Genomic DNA, 17,495 nt, shown 5'->3' with positions numbered 1-17,495 from the left:
GATGAGCTCAGTGCCACAGGTGTGTCCCAAAGGTGGTGGTGGCTGCAGCAGATGTTGACTGGACACCAACCAGGAAAAGTGGTGAACAGAGGCGGCTCTGCAAACTCTTGTCTTGAGGGAAGAAACGAAGCAGTTGCAGCCTCTGTGATACAGTTTTCATACTCAGAATGAGATTCAATAAATTATATTCAACTGCTCTGGAAAAACCAGGAGCAAAATAAGATAGAGTTTGCAGAAGCCAATTTTTTAAAGAGCCATTAGGTCACCTAATGATGTATTCAGCAAGGAGATTTAAGACTCCAATATGTCCTAGAGTGGTTAGGCTGAATGTAAGGCAAGTGTCCCAGGCAGCTTTCTTCACAGCATTTCTTTCTGCATTTTTGCTTCTATTATTTTAATCTTGGCCTGACAAGAGTTTTAGGGCATTTGTCCAGGAGCTAAGATAGACGATGGGCTTTTATCTGCCATCAGAGGTGAAACAAAATAGACGTCAGTGCTGAATTGGACTAAATGATCCTCATGGGTCCCTTCCAACTCAGGGTATTCTATGATATATTTAGGATATTCTGCGATACCGTGAGTGCCGAATCGTCGTTGGCGAACGGCCCCGGGGGCAGCCGACACCTGCCCGAGGCACTGGCAGCGTTCACGGGGGAGCCGCTGGCCGCGCATCCAGCACGCACAGCGCACCTCCAAAGAGCGGAGCACAGAGCTGTTATCTCAGCGCGGCTGCCAGCGCTGTCAACTCCGCAGCCGGACACTGCCGCTGGTCCCACGCTGAGTGTTTACCACGACCGTCCGTAGCTGCGGCGGGCGGGGCCGGGCCCCGGGCGCAGCGCTCGGCACGGCCGCATTGTCTCCCGGCGGGGCGGGGCGGAGCGGGGCGGGCGGCTCCGCGAGGGGCGGGCGGGCGGTACCGCGGCTCCGCGCCCGCGGCGGGGGCGGCGCTGAGCGAGGGCAGCGGAGCGGGGGCGGGCCCGCCAGCGCCCGGCGCTCTCCGTCTCCTTGCCGACGGAGGAGGGCTCGGAGCCGCCCCCGTCCCCAGGGGCTGCCGCTGGGCGAGCGAGGCGGTGCGCGGCGGCCGAGGTTAGCCGCCGCAGCCCGGCCGGAGCGGGCGGGTCCAGGCTCTGCCCCGCGTCCTCCCGGCCCGGGCACCCGCAGAGCCGCATCGGGTGAGTACCCGCGCTCCGGAGCGGCTCTGCCCTGGCCCCAGCCCCGCTGAGGGCGGCGCAGGCCCTGCGGCCTGGCCGCGCTTTGTTCCCGGGCGGCAGCGGCGCTGCCGGCGCCGCGGGGCGCTCCGCTCCGCTCCGCTCCGCCGTGCGGCGGCGGCTCCGGCTCTCCCCGGGGCGGCGGTGGCGGAGCCGTGCCGCGGAGCAGCCCCGGCTGCGAGCTCGCCCCGCTCGCTGCCCCGCGGCGGGTGCCGCTGGCCTGCCGGGGGCACGGCGGGTCGGTGCGGCCCGGGGGAACCCGCGCAACAGGTTCGGGCATTGTTGGTGCGGCGGCGGCGGCGGCGGGGGGGCTCCCGAGCGGCCGCCGGCGGCGGAGCTTTTGCCTTTGTGCGGGCGCGGGAGTCGCGGCAGGCCCGGCGGGGCAGCAGGGGGCTCGGCAGGGAGGCCGCCGGAGGCGGGCGGGGCGGCAGTCGGCTCCCGGCCGGGATTGTGGCCGTGCGGGGCCGCCGGTCCGTGCGGGGGCTGCGGACGAGTCACGGCCGTGTCACTGCCGTGTCACTGCCGCGGCGTCGGCCGCTCCTGGGATTCTGGAAGCGCTGCCTGGTCGGGAAGCTGATTCACTGCTGAAGACGTGGTTGCTCATAGCTGTGGTTACCCTTCCTTTGATTTTTGACAGGTCTATTGTCCAGCAGTTTTGTCTTCTCCCCCATAATTGTAGTGTCCCTTGCTACCCCCGACAGAGCTTTCTAGCCGGGCAATTGTACGAAGGCAATGCACTAAAGCAACTGTTTTTGTTGAAGAATTTAAACGAGTCTGTGGAAGCACGAGTGGAAACAATTAGGGAAGAGTGGTTCTTTATTTTTTTGACTTTTTGTAAGTTTTATAGTGAGCTAAATTGATGAGGTTTATGTGGATATGTATTAATAGATGCTTTTGTCTGTTACTCTCTCATCTTTCTGCATCCCAAAGGAAATATTGGTCCTCTCCATTTTTAGTATTGCAGTGTCTGCAGTGTCCTCACAATTGGATCTTGACTTTGTTCATGTATTAAAATTCACTGTGATGAGGCAGTACTGGGTTTCCCCCCCTTTTCTCCCTTCTGTGACATTGCCTGCTAGGATTAAGTGTATAGTAAATAATGAATACTGTTACTACATTATAGAATTACTGGTAGTTATTAATTACTTTGCTAATAAGGGTTCTCCTTTTTTTGAATGTGAGCATTTATAGTCCTAATGCCATTGTCTGTACCAAGCAGAAACTGAAGAGAGAAAAGGGGGAAAGTGGACTACAGAATAGAACTGAAGCTTGCTCAGGGAGGCCATGGCTTGCTGTGTTGCTGGTCATGCCTAGCTCTTTCGGGAAAAAAGCAACGAGGCAGAGCACTGGAGCAGGCTGCTCAGGGAGATTGTGGAGTCTTCCTCTCTGGAGGCATCAAAGCCCCTGCCTAGGCTGGGTCACCCCCAGCAGTTACACAGGAATGTGTCCAAATGGGGTTCCAATAGAACCATTCAAACAGATGATCTCCAGAGGTCCCTTCCAATCTTAATGATCCTGTGATTCTGTGAAAATCTTCCACCAAAACTAAGAGTAATTACAGTGTAGTTTTAGGGGCAGATTTTCGGATTTTCCACAATTCTTTGTCATTGATTGCTGCTTGAGGAGTGCTGTAAAATAATCTCAGCTGACTCTTTCCTGGAGTACTTTGCTAATAGATGGTATTTTGTTTGAAGTTTATTGATCAGTAACACCAGTTTTCCTAGAAGAACTATTTACAATAATGAAATAGATGTGTTTTTAAATTGTAGGCTGTAATTCTAAATTTACTATGGATTCTTACTTCTCAGTAAAGCTTATGTAAACAGGGGAAATTCACATAATTTTGTCATTTTCTGTCAACAAAATAAAGGAGTCAGGTGAATTTCAGTTCAGTTTCAGTTGGTTGTTGCTTGAGAGTGGTAGTAGGAAGAGAAACCAGAGGAATTTCTGTAAGAACTTTAATACAGTGCTGCTTTACTGTTAACAATCTTTGGGAATAGATTATAAAGAGGAACACCTTTATTCCCTAGTGGTGATGGGTGGGGAAATACAGAACACCTTCAATAGACAGCTTCTGATAAAGTAGGCAGAGCCTACCCTGGAAGTGATGTTGCAGCATTTCCAGCGTGTCTGTACTTAAGCTGTCTCAAGGACTTGCTGTTTGCAGTTTTGTTCCCAATCTGTAGGTGTGTTTTCTTGCCTTCTCTCCCATCTTTTTGAGGCTGACTAGAAAACTTCCATTAATACAAGGGTGTTTTTAATATAAAATTTGCTGTTGGTTAGATTACTGTAATAACTGATCTGTCAGATTTACTGTAAAACCAGTGAAGTGTGTTTGTCATCTTGACTTTGCTTTTTACACAGTATACACAAATTTGAACTTTTAGGGTTTTGCTGTTGGGTTTAATTTCATGGGTGGAATTTGATAAACTACAAGGTTTCATTCGAGTCTTACAACACTTGCTGAGGTTTAACATTTGATGCTTATATGTTAATTCCATATCTTCTAATACAAAGAGGAACTATTTCTATTTTCTTACTCAAGTCATACTTTGCCTTTTAAAATTTTATAGCAGTGAGTACCTTTGTAGGAATACCTTCTTCCTCTCCACAAAAAAAATCTACTAACACTGTTGTATTTTCAATTTAGCCTAAAACTTTGTGTAGGTTACCTCTGATTGAAAGCATACTGCAGGGATTCTGGTTCTTGTTACTTTCCCACTGCTTCCGGTGCTGCCTCAGGAGCATTGCCTGCTAACTATAAACAATGTTGATGTCTACCATATGTTTTGGTAGAAAGTGCAGGATTCCTGCTGTCCCACTAAACTCAAATGCCTAGCTTACTAGTGTTTGTGAATATAAAACAGAAATGTTGACTCCCCTATCATGTAGCGCTGTAAGAAACTCTTGTTTTCCACCTCCAAGGAAATAAAGTTTTAGATTGAGTAGCAAAAGCAAAAAATATGGTCAAATACTTTTTCATTTAAATTTACAGAACCCAGGATCTGGAGCCCAAACTTGTAACCATAGCAGACAGTTTTGCATTCCAGTACCAATGGTAAGTAAGATAGGTCTCTTCCAAAATTAAATCTGTATAATTTTCTTGTATTATATTTGCTTCTTATGAAGCTTTGAAACTGCTGAATATACTGCCTGGAACATGTTTGCAGTTGCTTTTGTGGAAACTTACTTAGGCTTTAGCTCATGCTTTCTTTAACTTACCTGCTTTACTTTGTTTTCATTTTGTGACTTCTAAAAAGTCTTTAAAAGACACTATAACATAAATTAAAAGTATATTAAATGACCTTGTTTAGCTGTGCAGCACACAGAGCAGCTTGTGTTCCTGTGCCTCACGTAGTGGTAGTGTCTCACAAGGAGAGGAGTGGCTGCAGATGTGTAAGAGAGTGTTTAAGCATAAGACTGGAGAAAAGTGAACTCTACTTTTAAGAGGGCTCTGTGGTAGTGGGTGAGAGTAAGGAAAGAAATTTTAATAGCATCGAGGTAATTGTTGCTGCTCTGATGGTGTTGATAAGCTTGTGCTGGAAGATGAATGAAAGAGTTGGGAACCTTGATTGAGCAAGTAGAAAAATGTGTTGGCAAAGCTTTTTGCTCGTCAGACTAAATAAGAGTGAGAGATTTTTGAAGTGAGGATAACCTTACAGCAGATGCTAAACTCAACAAGGAAGCAAGTGAAAATCAATCTGGAGTGTTGTTTTCCTGTTTCCAGGTGAGAAGATGAACTGCTGCATTTTGGACAAGCTGAAGTTTGGAATGCTGGGACATAAAGAACCCATTAAGAAGGAAATTACAGTAGTTAAGAGGAGATGAAGGTATGACTTAGGGCTTTGCAGAAGCAGTAATTCAGGGGAGATAGATGTAGTAGGTACCTAAGAATTCAGGGCCAAGATCACTTCCTATTATGTTAGCAGAGTTGTATTTGAGATGTGTTCTTAGTGAGGTATCCTGAAGGATAAGTGTTGACCAGACCAAGTAAGGCCAAAGCAAAAATGTGTTCCAATAATAAAATAAATGGGTTTGATGTTAGCTTGATGTTTTGGTCACTAAATGATATCTATGGCTGAACTTGAGACCTCAGTGCAGGTTGTCTGTTTTCTTCCTGTTGGTGTTCTGTTTGCTAATTCTTTCATTTTACATTCTCACTTGCAATAGTATCATTGGAAAATGTATGAGTATTGCATCTATGCAGATGTTCCAGGCAGCAGCTGAGAGAGCTTGATCTTATTTTCTCTGAAGCATGTGACCTTTTATGTATTAGTTTATTGATTTATTTATTGGTAGTGGAAGGCTACATGTTTTATTTTGAGGGGCTAGGAGAGAGGGAGAGGTGTTGTGATTATTGCAGGTGGTTGCTGTGGCTGATTTAATTTGTGATTTGCAGTTGAAACGTTCAGAATTTTTAATCTGAGTGCAGAATTTTTGATCTGAATACAAAAACTGAAGGCATCCATGAAAGTTAAGGATTTTTTCTCCTGTACCCACTAATTTAAGGTCATCTTAGGTAATTATTTTTTTCTTTGTAGAGCAGTGAATTAATGGATTTCTGAAATACGTGAATAAGGTATTTATTTACCAGTCTCTTGTACTTATTCAGTCTCTTGTACTTTCATGTTTGGTTAACATTAGCAAAATTTTCAAGTTATTTATTTCTTATTGAAGGGATTTTATTATTACCCTTATAATGGGTACTTTGTATATTGTGCAGTAAGGACACAACAGTAATTTTTAATTTTTTTTTTTTGGGGCAGACGAAATTGTTCAGGGTGTTTCAAGGTCTGCACAAAATCATACTCTTGAGCTGGTAATTTTTTGGTCAGGTGGCAAACCCAGAGTATTAGAGATTTGTAAACAGACTTTGTATTAGCCCCGTCTTCATTATCATCTTGTTGTGGTCGGTTTCCTCCACTCCAAAAGAATGACTGCTTTTGTGTCTGCTGTACGAGATGGCTTTTGGTGTAGAGGAACATTTCTTTTTGCTTCCACTCCATGGAGTGTCACTATGCTGAGCTGGGAATTGAATCCTGAAGCCCTGAGCCACATGCACTTGTAACCAATGCCAAATATGTGTATTGTTATGAAGTGGTAGATTGTTTTCTTATATAAGTGTTGCAAAAAGAACAAGAAGTTCTAATCTTGCACCCCAGAGGAAAGTGTTTTTCATTTGTTCTAGACTGCCAGCAGTTGCACTCATCAGTACAGCTGTTTGTCTTTTGACTTGGCTGCCCATGGCTTGCATTGTCCAGCTTCATTCCACCCACTGTCCTAATTCGTTTTATGAAGTACTGAAGGCATAGAAGCTTCCTGATCTTTCATCACAAACTGGTTTTGGACAGTTCCTTAAAGAGCTGGTGATAAGGTATTTATTTTTCCAAGCACTTCTGACTTGTATGTTGTTTTGTTTTTGTTTGTTGTGGGTTTTTCTGTTTGTTTGTTTTTAAGAAGAGGGAGCTAGGAGAGGACTATGTAATTTTATTTTACTATCTGTCGGTTATTTTTCTTCCCCCTAATCTCATGAAGTATTTCTATGGTAGAAGTTGCAATCCATGTTATTCTGTACTATTCCCATGAGACTTCTGACTAAGGGAAATTTTAAGACCTAAAAATTAAAATTTTCTTTTAATGAGTTTTAGCGCAGTGTGATAAGGAGGAGAAAATGTCTTGGCTATGCTTTGAACATAGCATTTCAATTGGCATATTGCTATGAAGGTGGTGGAAGAAGCAGCTTCTCAACTTGCATCATCTTCTGTCTTCTGTGGTTACTTGATAGTGTTAAGAGAGATGGGACTGTACCAGATGGTTGCAATTTCTGCTGGTTTGGCTGCTTGTTGTAAGGGAAGGAGGGTATGGGGTAGATTGGTCTTCTGGTGCTGGTGGGCAAGCTGTAGGGTTCTACAGGAAGGTAAATGGTGTCTCTCATTGTATGTGAGAGAATGGCAAAATGTGACCGGAATGTTGCACTAAAGGGAATATGGAGATGCATCCAAAACCTGTGGCTTATTTTCTCTACTGTTCTAGATCTGAGGTCTGACAACTGCTATAACTTAGCATAGAGCGTGTGTGTGCCTTGGGCTGAGGCTGGACAGGGTAGAAAACTCTAGCTAACTGTCACCTTGGATGTCTCGTGTTGCAGCATCATTATGAATGTCTGCATGTGCTCCTTTGGGTTGGGCAAGTTCACTCTCTGAACGTGGCCAGTGAGTCCAAGGAGTGTTGTTCTTCGGGAGTGTGCTCGTTGCTGCACAGGGCCCTGTGGCTGGCCCTGTTCTCTGGAAAGACTGAGCTGTTGGTATTGTCTCACAGCTGCACACGCAGGTGTTATTGTGCATCCTGAGTTGCATTGTTCCTGTGCTTGGTACTCTTCCTTTTTTCCCCTCTGGCACTTGCTTGAAGTCTGAGGAAAAGCTCTGCTTTTGTGTGAAATGAATAGCTGGCTGTGATCAAAGTTAGAACTCAGACACACAATGACTTTTTCTTCTCAGATGGCGTAACCTCTCACTCACCTGTTCTCCATTTGCTGGTTTGCTATTCATTATATTGCTCATCGCTTCCTTTTGTTGCTTGTCTTTTTATTTCACTTTTCACAGAATGCTGAGGGATTGAAAAGGGTGGGAAATGAATATGGAAGATGGGTTAAATATAGGAAGTAGTTAACAGACAGTTCTTACAAATTCTATCATTAACTTTAGTTAGAAGACATGATTTGAACCTTCAGGTGAAAATGGAGTGGAATTGGAATTTTTCCAAGCTTAAGTTTGTTGTGGCTGTGACGATGTGCTTTGGATCATGGTCAAGCATGCTGTTTACCTCAGCTTTAACCCAAGCCATAGCACATTTTCAGTGTGTTCTTTGAGCTGCCATGGCAAGTTGCTGAGTTGGAGTACTAACAGTGCATGTGTAATGGAAATGGCATTGAGTGGTTGCATCTTCCTTTAGAGTCAAAGCAGCTTACATACTTGTGAAATTAGTCTGTGTTTTTTATTTTCTGACTTCTTTATTGTGAATTAGCAGGTTAAAGAAGATTAGGAATGTTTTTGTTGTGTACAACTTCAGACATAGTATAAAACTTCTGTGGGTTTTTCTGGATAGTTTTTACTGATAGGAAAAAAATTAAAAATACAGAAGTGGTTGAAAAAGCAAAAAACTTGATATTCCTTATATATCTGAAGTTACCTTTTCTCCTGAGGGCTTTAATGTTAAATATTTATTAGTGCTGCTCATATCTTAAAGAGTAAAAATCAAACACTGTATTTGCATATGTGAGCTGATGTTCCTCCATCAGATTTTATTGTTATTTTGAAACTGTCCAGCTGAGTAGCTGAGTTCCAGGTGCTTTTTAATTGAAGAAAGCATTAACTAATAAATATTTACAGCCTTTTTTTATTTTTGGGGCAGGTTTATGCTTCTTAAATTACCCTGGGGCATCAGCCCTGGAGACACCTTCGTTTGTGTTCTCTCTTTGTACAAGTTTGCTGTGGGAGAGATGACATCCTTTAATGTAGCTTTAAAGGAAGGTGAAATAATAATCTGCATAGATAATTGTGATACTCAGCTTTCTCCCTGTCTTTTACACGTGGATTTTATTTCTGTGTGGAATAGATGAACTAGTTTTAAGCTGATTCAGGGCAAAAGAGGATAATGCTTTGTAGGCTGAAGTTAGTGTCTCAAAAAGCCTGCGTGCTGGCTTTGGAGAATGAAGACATTCATTTTGAAGGTCTGCAATTCAAAAGTTGATCTAAAAAGAAAAAATGTTTTCATTCTGCGTGATTTGAGGCTTTTTTTCCTTTGGTACTTCAGAATGTCTATTCTTATGTGTGCTATTGTTTGGACTTGCAAGCTGCTACAGTTTTGAACCTAGCTGCCCATCTGCTCCTTGGTTATTTATAGGCAGATTTGTGGAGCTCCTTCTAATCCCTCAAGTCTTCAAAAACATTAATGAATTAAACATCACAATACTCTTGTAAAAAGAGAATTAAATGGAGAAACTGAATGGAGACTAAAAGAGGATAAATGACTTGCTGAAAGCCATATGTATATTTCATAGCAGAACAGGGAACAGAAACCAGATTCTTTTTACAGAGCAGCTACATGCTCTTGTGAGGTACATGAGGTACATGCTACAGGAATGAAGAAAGAAGTTGTTCTTTGAATCTTGCAACAGATGCTCATGAGTAGACTAAGCCATTTCAAGACCTTGCACCATGTATTGAGAGTATTAAAGGTTTCAGGTCTAACAGACATTAATAAACATATTAATATTAATTCTCATTAAGCCTGAATTTGTTTAGATTGTTAATGTTTTGGAGCAGTGGTTTCTACTGGGTTGCTTAGAAAGAAAACACCTGTTACTTGCAGGAGAGCTTCTCTCTGCCATCTTACTTCTATTTGTCCAGTCAACCTGTCCCTCTTCTCCTGTCCTTAATAGGCTTTTATAATGGCTTTAAACAGTGTCTGGACATTGGTTCTTATTTATTTTTTTTAATTCAGTGGTAGTGAAGATAGGTTGCACAAAATGCAGGCAAAACTTTGCATTCATCAGGAATTTTGCACTTTGGTGAATTTCACATAGTATTTATTGTGTGTGAGTTTTTTTATATTTTGGCTTTTTTTATTGGTTGGAGTTTTTTCTGTATATTTATTGGGGGCATTGTTTGTTTTTGTTTGGTTTTTGTTGTTGGAAGAACTTCCAAAATTTTAGATGTGTGGAGTAAAACATTGTAATTTGCAGTCGTTCCAAAGTCTAGAAATGATGGAGGATGCAGCCTACTAAATTGTGATTTGATTTCACATTGGAGTGCAGCCTCAAATATTGTTTTGCAATTTTTACCTGTTTTGTAATTTCTTTGAACTATTTGTTTACTATTTCCCATTCTCTCCTTAATATATATATGTTTCATGTATGTATACATGAAATTTCCCATGCTCTCCTTAATGTATACATATTTGTATGTAAGAGAATTTTCTCCACAAATAGTATTAGTTTCTGCTTGTCAAGTGGATTGGAAGAGTTTTCTATTTCACTGGAATGCCCTTCAAATATTTGGGTTTTAAATAAAAATATTAAGTGAATTCTTTTGAAGATTTCCACAAGAAGATGGCAACACTAAACTCATATAATATTTTTTCTTTGTTGGAGACTGACATTGCTATATTGATTTAATAACCTGGAAGCCTATGTCATTCTAAACAAGTTCAGTGAGGTTCAAAGTGTATTGAATGTGTCCAGGGAACACGTTAAATAAAAGAACTACAAGTTCTACAGTTTGCTATGTGGTATTTTATGGTATTATGGCAAAGTAGATTCTAGGTGGGCACACAGCACTCTAGATTATTTCTGAAATTCAGCAAACAAATTTAACCTCTTTGTTTGTTTAATATCTGTAACAATTCAGCACATAAAAGTTATGTCTTTGGATTTGGAAGTGATAAAATGCAACTTCCTGAAGTATTTCACTTTCTTCTCATGAAATCTGTTCTCTTCAGTGCTTTTGGTTTTCTTCAGTAGCTTTTCTGTGTTTAATGAAACCAAATGGGTTTTTTATTGATGAATAGACACTGAATCTGTTTCTTTCAGCTACATAGTGGTAAAATATTAAGCAACAAGTCACTCTTTCCTCATTCTAAATTGAGACCTTGATGGAAAATTTTAATTTTGTCTTCCTCCAACAAATTGAAGACTTTGCATATATTTGGTATGTCTAAATACATTGCAAAGATACAAAGCACTGTACCTTTTCAAAACACCTTTAGTAGCTCCCGTTGGAAAGTAGATGCCAGCTTTCTTGAAATGCTTTCACTTTCCAGTATTAAAAAAAGACATTTTGTTTCATTTATCCTGAGACTCTTTGGACGTCAAAAATAGAGAAGTATGCTAAGCCTGTTTTTTAAACTGAATATTTTCATTTTTCTGGTATGTTCTGATAACCTGCTCTGGTGAGAGTTTGCTTCTAGATGAAACCTATCAAAGCTCTCACAGAAGAGAGGTAATTGTGCACTTCAGGAGTTTATGGAACAAAGGCTAGGTGTTTGGAATTGCCAGCAGTTGTTCTAACTGGTCTGACTCACCTCCCTCCACTCTGAACAGAATGCTTTATTTGCTTCCAGGAAATACTGAATAAAAGAACTTTTTTGATCCATGGACAGTGCCACTACTGTGGCAGAAAGCCAAGCAATGCTTTCATATTAAATAAATAGATCTTTTCAGAGCAGCAGAGAAACATGTTCCCTAGAGTCAGTAAGCTGATGCAGACTTTTGTTCCAGTGTGAAAGTATGAAGATAATGAAGTGTGTGTAGGTTTGAACTTTCTTCATTGATTATAATAAAGAGGCATTTATAATAATTTGGAAATGTAACTTGGGGAGGAGGGGAAAAAAAAACATTCAGGTATGTGTTCCACATCTTGAAAAAAGGAAAATAAAGAAAAGTGCCGAAGTTAAAAAGCTTCCACAGAGTGGTTTGAGAGACAAAAATGACTGCCTGCATAATTCTTGAATTTTATGCAACAAATAACTACAAATCTTCGTCTAAAGTATACAGGAATCTTTAATAGGATGCTTTTTTGAGTAGTTGTTCAAAGTGCAGGCTGTCATGGGACTCAGTTCCCTGAGAGAACTAAAAGTTGTTCATTTCCTTCTTTAATACGTGCAGTGTGAATTCTATATAATTGGCAAAATTGCACTTCAGTGTGGAGATTTTGGGATAAGAGGTGGGAATGAACATTGTGACACATTGGAACAGGAAGAGACAGTAAAAAGCTGTTTAAATGTTTGTTTTCTGTTTACAATAATATGATAGTTCTTGTTTTTATTTTGTTATGAAGCTCATTGTTGTAACATGAAAACGAATAACTATTTTACCTCAGGCTGTTTGGATTTCTCTGGATTTTTTGAGTTTTCTTTTTTTTTTTTTTTTCCTAAATCATTTATAGTTTTTATTCAGGTAACTTCCCCTGTGCCAGGAAAAAAAAGTTCTCTTTATGTGCATTCTGAAGTATCTAGAGGGAGAATTCCAGTACAGTCCAAAGCCATTTTGGTCTCTTTTTAATTTGTCTGATATTGGCATATATCTTGAATAGAGTATTTCCGAGCAGAACTAGGTTTCTTAATTATATGAATTGATCTGTGGAAGTAGGACCTCAGAAAGTTACAAGCAGATATCAGTTCCTACTTTGTGTTGGCAGGAAGAGGAGGTTGCAGTTCAGGCATCCTGTGGATTTGTCAGTGAAGCAAAAAAGCTTCATCATGGTGAATAGCAGTTCACAGTGCAATAAAAAATGCATGAGAGTAAGGAGGCAGAAGCAGCAGGAGCGTTTCCAGGTATAGATTATAGGTAGGATGTAGTTATTCAGGCTATTGCATGTTGGATGTTTTTCTTCAACTGAAGCCCTGCTAATGACAGGGTAATGGCTGTGTCCTGACAGAAATGTAGCATAACATATTTAGATAATTATTATATTCTTGGTAATACGAGACAGACTGTGCAAAATTACAATCTTATTTGCACTTATTTTACAGCTGAATGAGCAAACAGATGAGCTACCTGAAAATTAATTGTAGTTTTTTAAAGTTGGGAAATTTGATTTTATATACATTATCTTGTTGTCCTTGGTTGAGATTCTGCTTTGGGTTTTGTGGTTGGACTGTTTGTTCCCCACAATGAGGGAAAGGAAATCATTAATTAAATATATGTATGAATAATGCCTATAATGATGTTTTTTCTAAAGTTTTTACAGTGTTTTAGATTTTGGTTACAGTGTTCTGTTCTTCCTTCAGAAGAATACGAAAGTGTAACACGGCAAAACACTGTAACTGATTTCCCATGCTTGATAATTTCAACTTCTTGTGTTTCAGAGCTGCGAAAAGTATCTGAAGTAGAATGGAAGCGTCAGTAATATTACCCATTCTGAAGAAAAAATTGGCATTTCTTTCAGGTACAGTTTCAGTTTTCCTCAACTGATTCCACCCTGCATAATTTGGGTGGGATATTTAAGGTGGTTATTTTTATTTTCTGGATGTATTTAACACAAATGTGTTGTCATATTCCAAAAAAGAATCTCTGGAACCCTTTATCTAGTAGCCAAGCTGTTGGTGTTGGTGTTTAGGACTTGGTTTTGCTGTAGCCTCTAGCTCAACCCTCAAAGTTTTAAAGAAGTTTCAGTCTGTATATAAGAGACTGATGATTTAATAGACACCCAGAAATATTCCTTGCTGGTTTGGCTTTTTAGTATTTTGGTTTTAGAAAAACAGAGTGATTATTTTCAGGATTTTCTGTAGAAAATTTTTCTTTCCTTTTCACATGTCTTTTCTCAAGCTTTGAAACACATGGGAGCAAAATTAGCCATGCATTGCAACAGTTTGATTATTGCCAATTAGTTAATCCAGGGAAAGCTGTAATTATCACTGTATTTATTAAAACTTCCTGAATCTTACATTGAAGGTAACTTTTTCTCCTCCCCCTGCCAGAACAAAAAAAAAAAAAAGGAAATGCTTCAAATGGTGAATGACCATCCCTTGCTGATTCCACTGCTGTTGTAGATAGCTGTGCTAGTTCTTGGTGTTTGATTGTCTGATGCAGTGTAGGTAGGTAACTTGCAGAACACTTGTCAACTTCAAAAACTGACAAGTGTTGCCATAAATATTCTTCTGGTTTAGTTTATTTTCATTTATGTTTTTGGCCAGTCTAGTTTAGCCTGCTCCAATCACCTGAGAAGTGAAACCTGCTCTTTTTGTTAATGAACTTTATTTTGCTTTGAATTTGCCCACTGTCCCCAGCAATTGCAAATCTAACAATTCCTTTTCAAAAACAATCAAACCCTAAAACCCAACTCACATTAGATCCTGGGACAGTTCTTCCACAGTAACAGCAGATGTGGTCAGTTGCTTGTTCAGCATTATATTGCAAGGGGATATTCTCATTAACTAGAGTGCATTTTCAAATTGCTATTAAAGCTGCCTGATCTGCTTTGAAATACAGATGTTCTTAGTGGAAAGTAATTTACTGAGTGGCATTTTAAATGCTAGGAACCATTTTGGACCTATGTATTTCTAAGTAGGTTTGATCATTCTGGAATTGATTAATATTAATGGATGTTTTAATTTAATGAATGGTAAAGCTTGATGCAGCAGGATTTTTTAGTCTTCTTCAGTGTAAGTCAAGTAACTTGACACAAATCAGTTCATCATGTCTCTTTACATCAATTTTACTCTATATAGTTTCATAATAGTTTCATTAATTATTAGAAATATATACTCAGAAAAATAATATTTTAGGAAAGTCCTGCAGTGTTTATGTGCTGAAGTCTGTTGTCATTTTTGAGTTAAATTGGTACAAATGATATTGATCCTGCCTTTTTCTGGAAGCAAAACAGTGGTATCTAATGGAAGTCCATGGCTGGAGTAGCTTTCATGCTGATAAGTCATTTATTACACATAGCACAGAAGAAAAGGCAAGCTCCTAAATCAACAAAAAGCCTTGAACAACCACTTTGGTGCAAAATAAACTAAAAAAAATTTCCTTTTTTTTTTTCCTTCCTTGTGTGATATTTTCAGTTGCTTTTCTTAGCAGTGTTTACAAGCTGAGGGAAAAACCTGTCAGTTGTTACACAAGATGTCTTGTAATGAAATAATAATTTAGATAATTATTCTGTTTTTTTTGTGAAATGTCAAGAGATTATATTTCTGGGATTTGAGTTGTGCTTTGTTTAGTCAGTTCAGCTTGTTTAAATCCAAGTATTTTCCCTTTTTCTCTGCTTCCTCACTCCAATTTTCAGGCTTTTTGCCATTCAGAAACAGAAGGGTGGACAGTCTGTAAATAACTGTTGCTGGAGATTGTTTCTGCTGGAGGCATCTGTCCATTTGCCCTTTCTCATACAGCACCACTCTTCAATTCTTCAGTTTAGAAATACAGTTATTAAAAAGTATGTTGCTATTTTACAGCAACAATTTTCTTACAAAAGCGAGGAAGGGAAGGGAACATAACTGCTGCAGTGGACCACTGGAAGTAGTAGGTTCTTTATGAAAATGCGGAAAATATCTACGTATCAGTGGATCTTTAAAATTCCAAATTTAGAGTGCTTGCACAGCTTTGGAGACAAGGAAAAAAGGCCTGTTGCAATTAAGATTCTAACATATGTTGTGTAAATAATGTTTGTTCATTCTCTTGCATGCACCTCATGGATGGGGAGAATTCTTACCAAATTATGTTGACATATGTGTATGAGTCTGCAAGCATTGCTGTGCTTGTGCCTTTTCTTGTTTCTGCACGGCTGTTACTATTCTGTAAAAAGTTGTTCTTATTGATTAGATGGAACTTCAGTTTTACTGAAGAACTTTAGGATGCAAAAGCATAGTTTAATTGCTTTAGCCATGTGAAAAACAGTTTGAGAATAAAGATGTTATTTTTCAGATTATGGGAATTCACTTTGCTTGATTTTTCCACAAATAAACCTGTGATTATAGATGTCTTTTTATAGCTTTTTCTAAAATATAGAGAAGATTGTTTAGTAATTGACTCCTACATGTGCTTAAGTATGTTGTGGTTGTGGTTTTTTTTCTTAATAACATAGATAATATATCAAAATGTACTGTTTCTAATATTGTTTGTATAAGTTTTACCAGAAAGGTTTGAAAATGCAGATGAAGATTAAGGCAAGCTGGAAATACATCTCTTAATTGTAAGGTGACTGATAGCTGTTTGTAAGTAGGTCTTGAAATTGTTCTGTGTTTGAAGTTAGTGCCAGTTTAGAGAATGTGCCATGGGCAGCCTCTGTGGTAGGAGATCCTCCTGTAGTAGCCAGTTGGACGAGGAAAGTCCTTTTCTAGGAGCTCCAGTGGAGCTTTTGGGTACATGCTCAGCTTGGGACTGGACTAGGTTTCTGATAGGCTGGTAGTGTAGAAGGTCTAGGAGATGCTTTTAAATAATATAATGTAAAAATGCAAAAAAAAAAAAAAAAAAGCTTCTGGAACACTTGATTTGTGTTGTTTATATTGAAAGTATTAGATGAAAAATTGTGACAGCTGTGGATGTGGGCTATGCTCTGATGCCCTGGTGATGTTTTAAATGTCCATGTGGTGAGTGAATCTTCACAACTGATAGATGAAATATCAGTTGAGGTTTTCACAGCAACTTTAAAAGATTGCTTTTGTGATTAAGTTTGAGACCACTTAGCTGCAAAGTATTTCTTCTGCTTAAACCTCATCACATTAACTTTGTAATTACTTTTTCTTTCTGAAACAGGAGGGAAGGACAGAAGAAGTGGTCTCATTCTGACTATTCCATTATGCCTTGAACAAACGAGCATGGATGAGCTGAGTGTCACACTAGACTATCTCCTAAGTATACCAAGGTGATTTGGAAGGCAATCTGTTCAGAGCTGGTTTTTTTTTTTTTTCCAGTTGTAGAAGGGATCATTCTGTTGTTTTTAATTTTATTTGCTCTTCTTTACCAAATTAATTTTTCGTAAATGTTTGTTTAGAATGTGATACTGTCTGACTGAGCTAGAAACAAACATCCCAATAAGCTAAGGGATATATACTAAGGCTTGCCTGTGTCCTTTTATGTCCTTATGTTCCCTTTTCTTGGGATAGCTTTTTTCATAATTTCTTTTTAATGACAATGCACTTAAATTGCTAAGTAAATTAATGAGCCATTCCATTTGAACATTGCCCTTTCTGTGCTACATGGCTAAACTTTGAAGCTTTTAGGGCTTCAGTTTAAAAGTGCACTAAGATAAAAATATAGTCTTACTGCAGTGAGCAGCTCGTGGTACTGCTTAAATGTGCTGCCTAACAACTTGAGTATGCTCTCATCCATAGCTTGCTGTAAAATCGTTGTTCAAGTTCTCTGCGTGTACCACTGACAGCTTATAGTGACAGTTTTTGGTCCTGGCTTAGTTACCTGTATGTGTTTTCTTTAGATCCAGGGATTGATCTTTATCATAATTTTTTTTTCTCTCCTGTGCCACTGTTTTATAAATAAAAGAAGCCTCTCAGATAAATATTTGCTTTTGTATCTTTTCAAATTCCTCTTCTAGAAACAGAGCAATAATGGCATAACTAAAGATATCCAGTGTACTTTGCATATTGTAATCTATGAATATTTATAAAGCACAGTTAAAGGATCCAGTGTTGGGGTTTTTTGGTAGGTAAGACTTTTAAAAATCCTGATTGGTGAGAGAGAAGCAAAGAATAAATTCAGATGATTTAAAAGTAAAACATCAGAAGGTATATGAGTATACTGCACATTTTAGTTGTCTAAGTTTTTGAAACAGCTTG

The 17,495-nt window shown here is 39.5% G+C and overlaps 1 protein-coding gene across 6 annotated transcripts in view; it reads left to right on the top strand.

The window, feature by feature from the left end:
• The first annotated feature begins 965 nt into the window (after nucleotides 1-965).
• SESTD1 (SEC14 and spectrin domain containing 1) overlaps nucleotides 966-17,495 on the top strand; it is a 48,610-nt gene continuing 32,080 nt past the window's right edge. Inside the window, exons 1-6 of one of the 6 annotated variants that reach the window (XM_072932312.1) lie at nucleotides 1,005-1,172; nucleotides 4,204-4,266; nucleotides 4,936-5,038; nucleotides 6,397-6,582; nucleotides 13,074-13,153; nucleotides 16,459-16,567. In XM_072932312.1, coding sequence (XP_072788413.1) covers nucleotides 13,099-13,153; nucleotides 16,459-16,567 — 164 coding nt within the window. In that variant the 5' untranslated portion in view covers nucleotides 1,005-1,172; nucleotides 4,204-4,266; nucleotides 4,936-5,038; nucleotides 6,397-6,582; nucleotides 13,074-13,098. Of the gene's footprint in view, nucleotides 1,173-1,338; nucleotides 1,479-4,203; nucleotides 4,267-4,935; nucleotides 5,039-6,396; nucleotides 6,583-13,073; nucleotides 13,154-16,458; nucleotides 16,568-17,495 lie in introns of those variants that run through there. The other 5 variants (XM_030277569.4, XM_072932313.1, XM_030277571.4 and 2 more) reach the window with 5 other exon arrangements.

The sequence above is a fragment of the Taeniopygia guttata genome, chromosome 7, assembly GCF_048771995.1.
Source record: "Taeniopygia guttata chromosome 7, bTaeGut7.mat, whole genome shotgun sequence".
Classification (NCBI taxonomy): domain Eukaryota; kingdom Metazoa; phylum Chordata; class Aves; order Passeriformes; family Estrildidae; genus Taeniopygia; species Taeniopygia guttata.
This window is presented reverse-complemented; position numbering and strand designations above follow the sequence as displayed.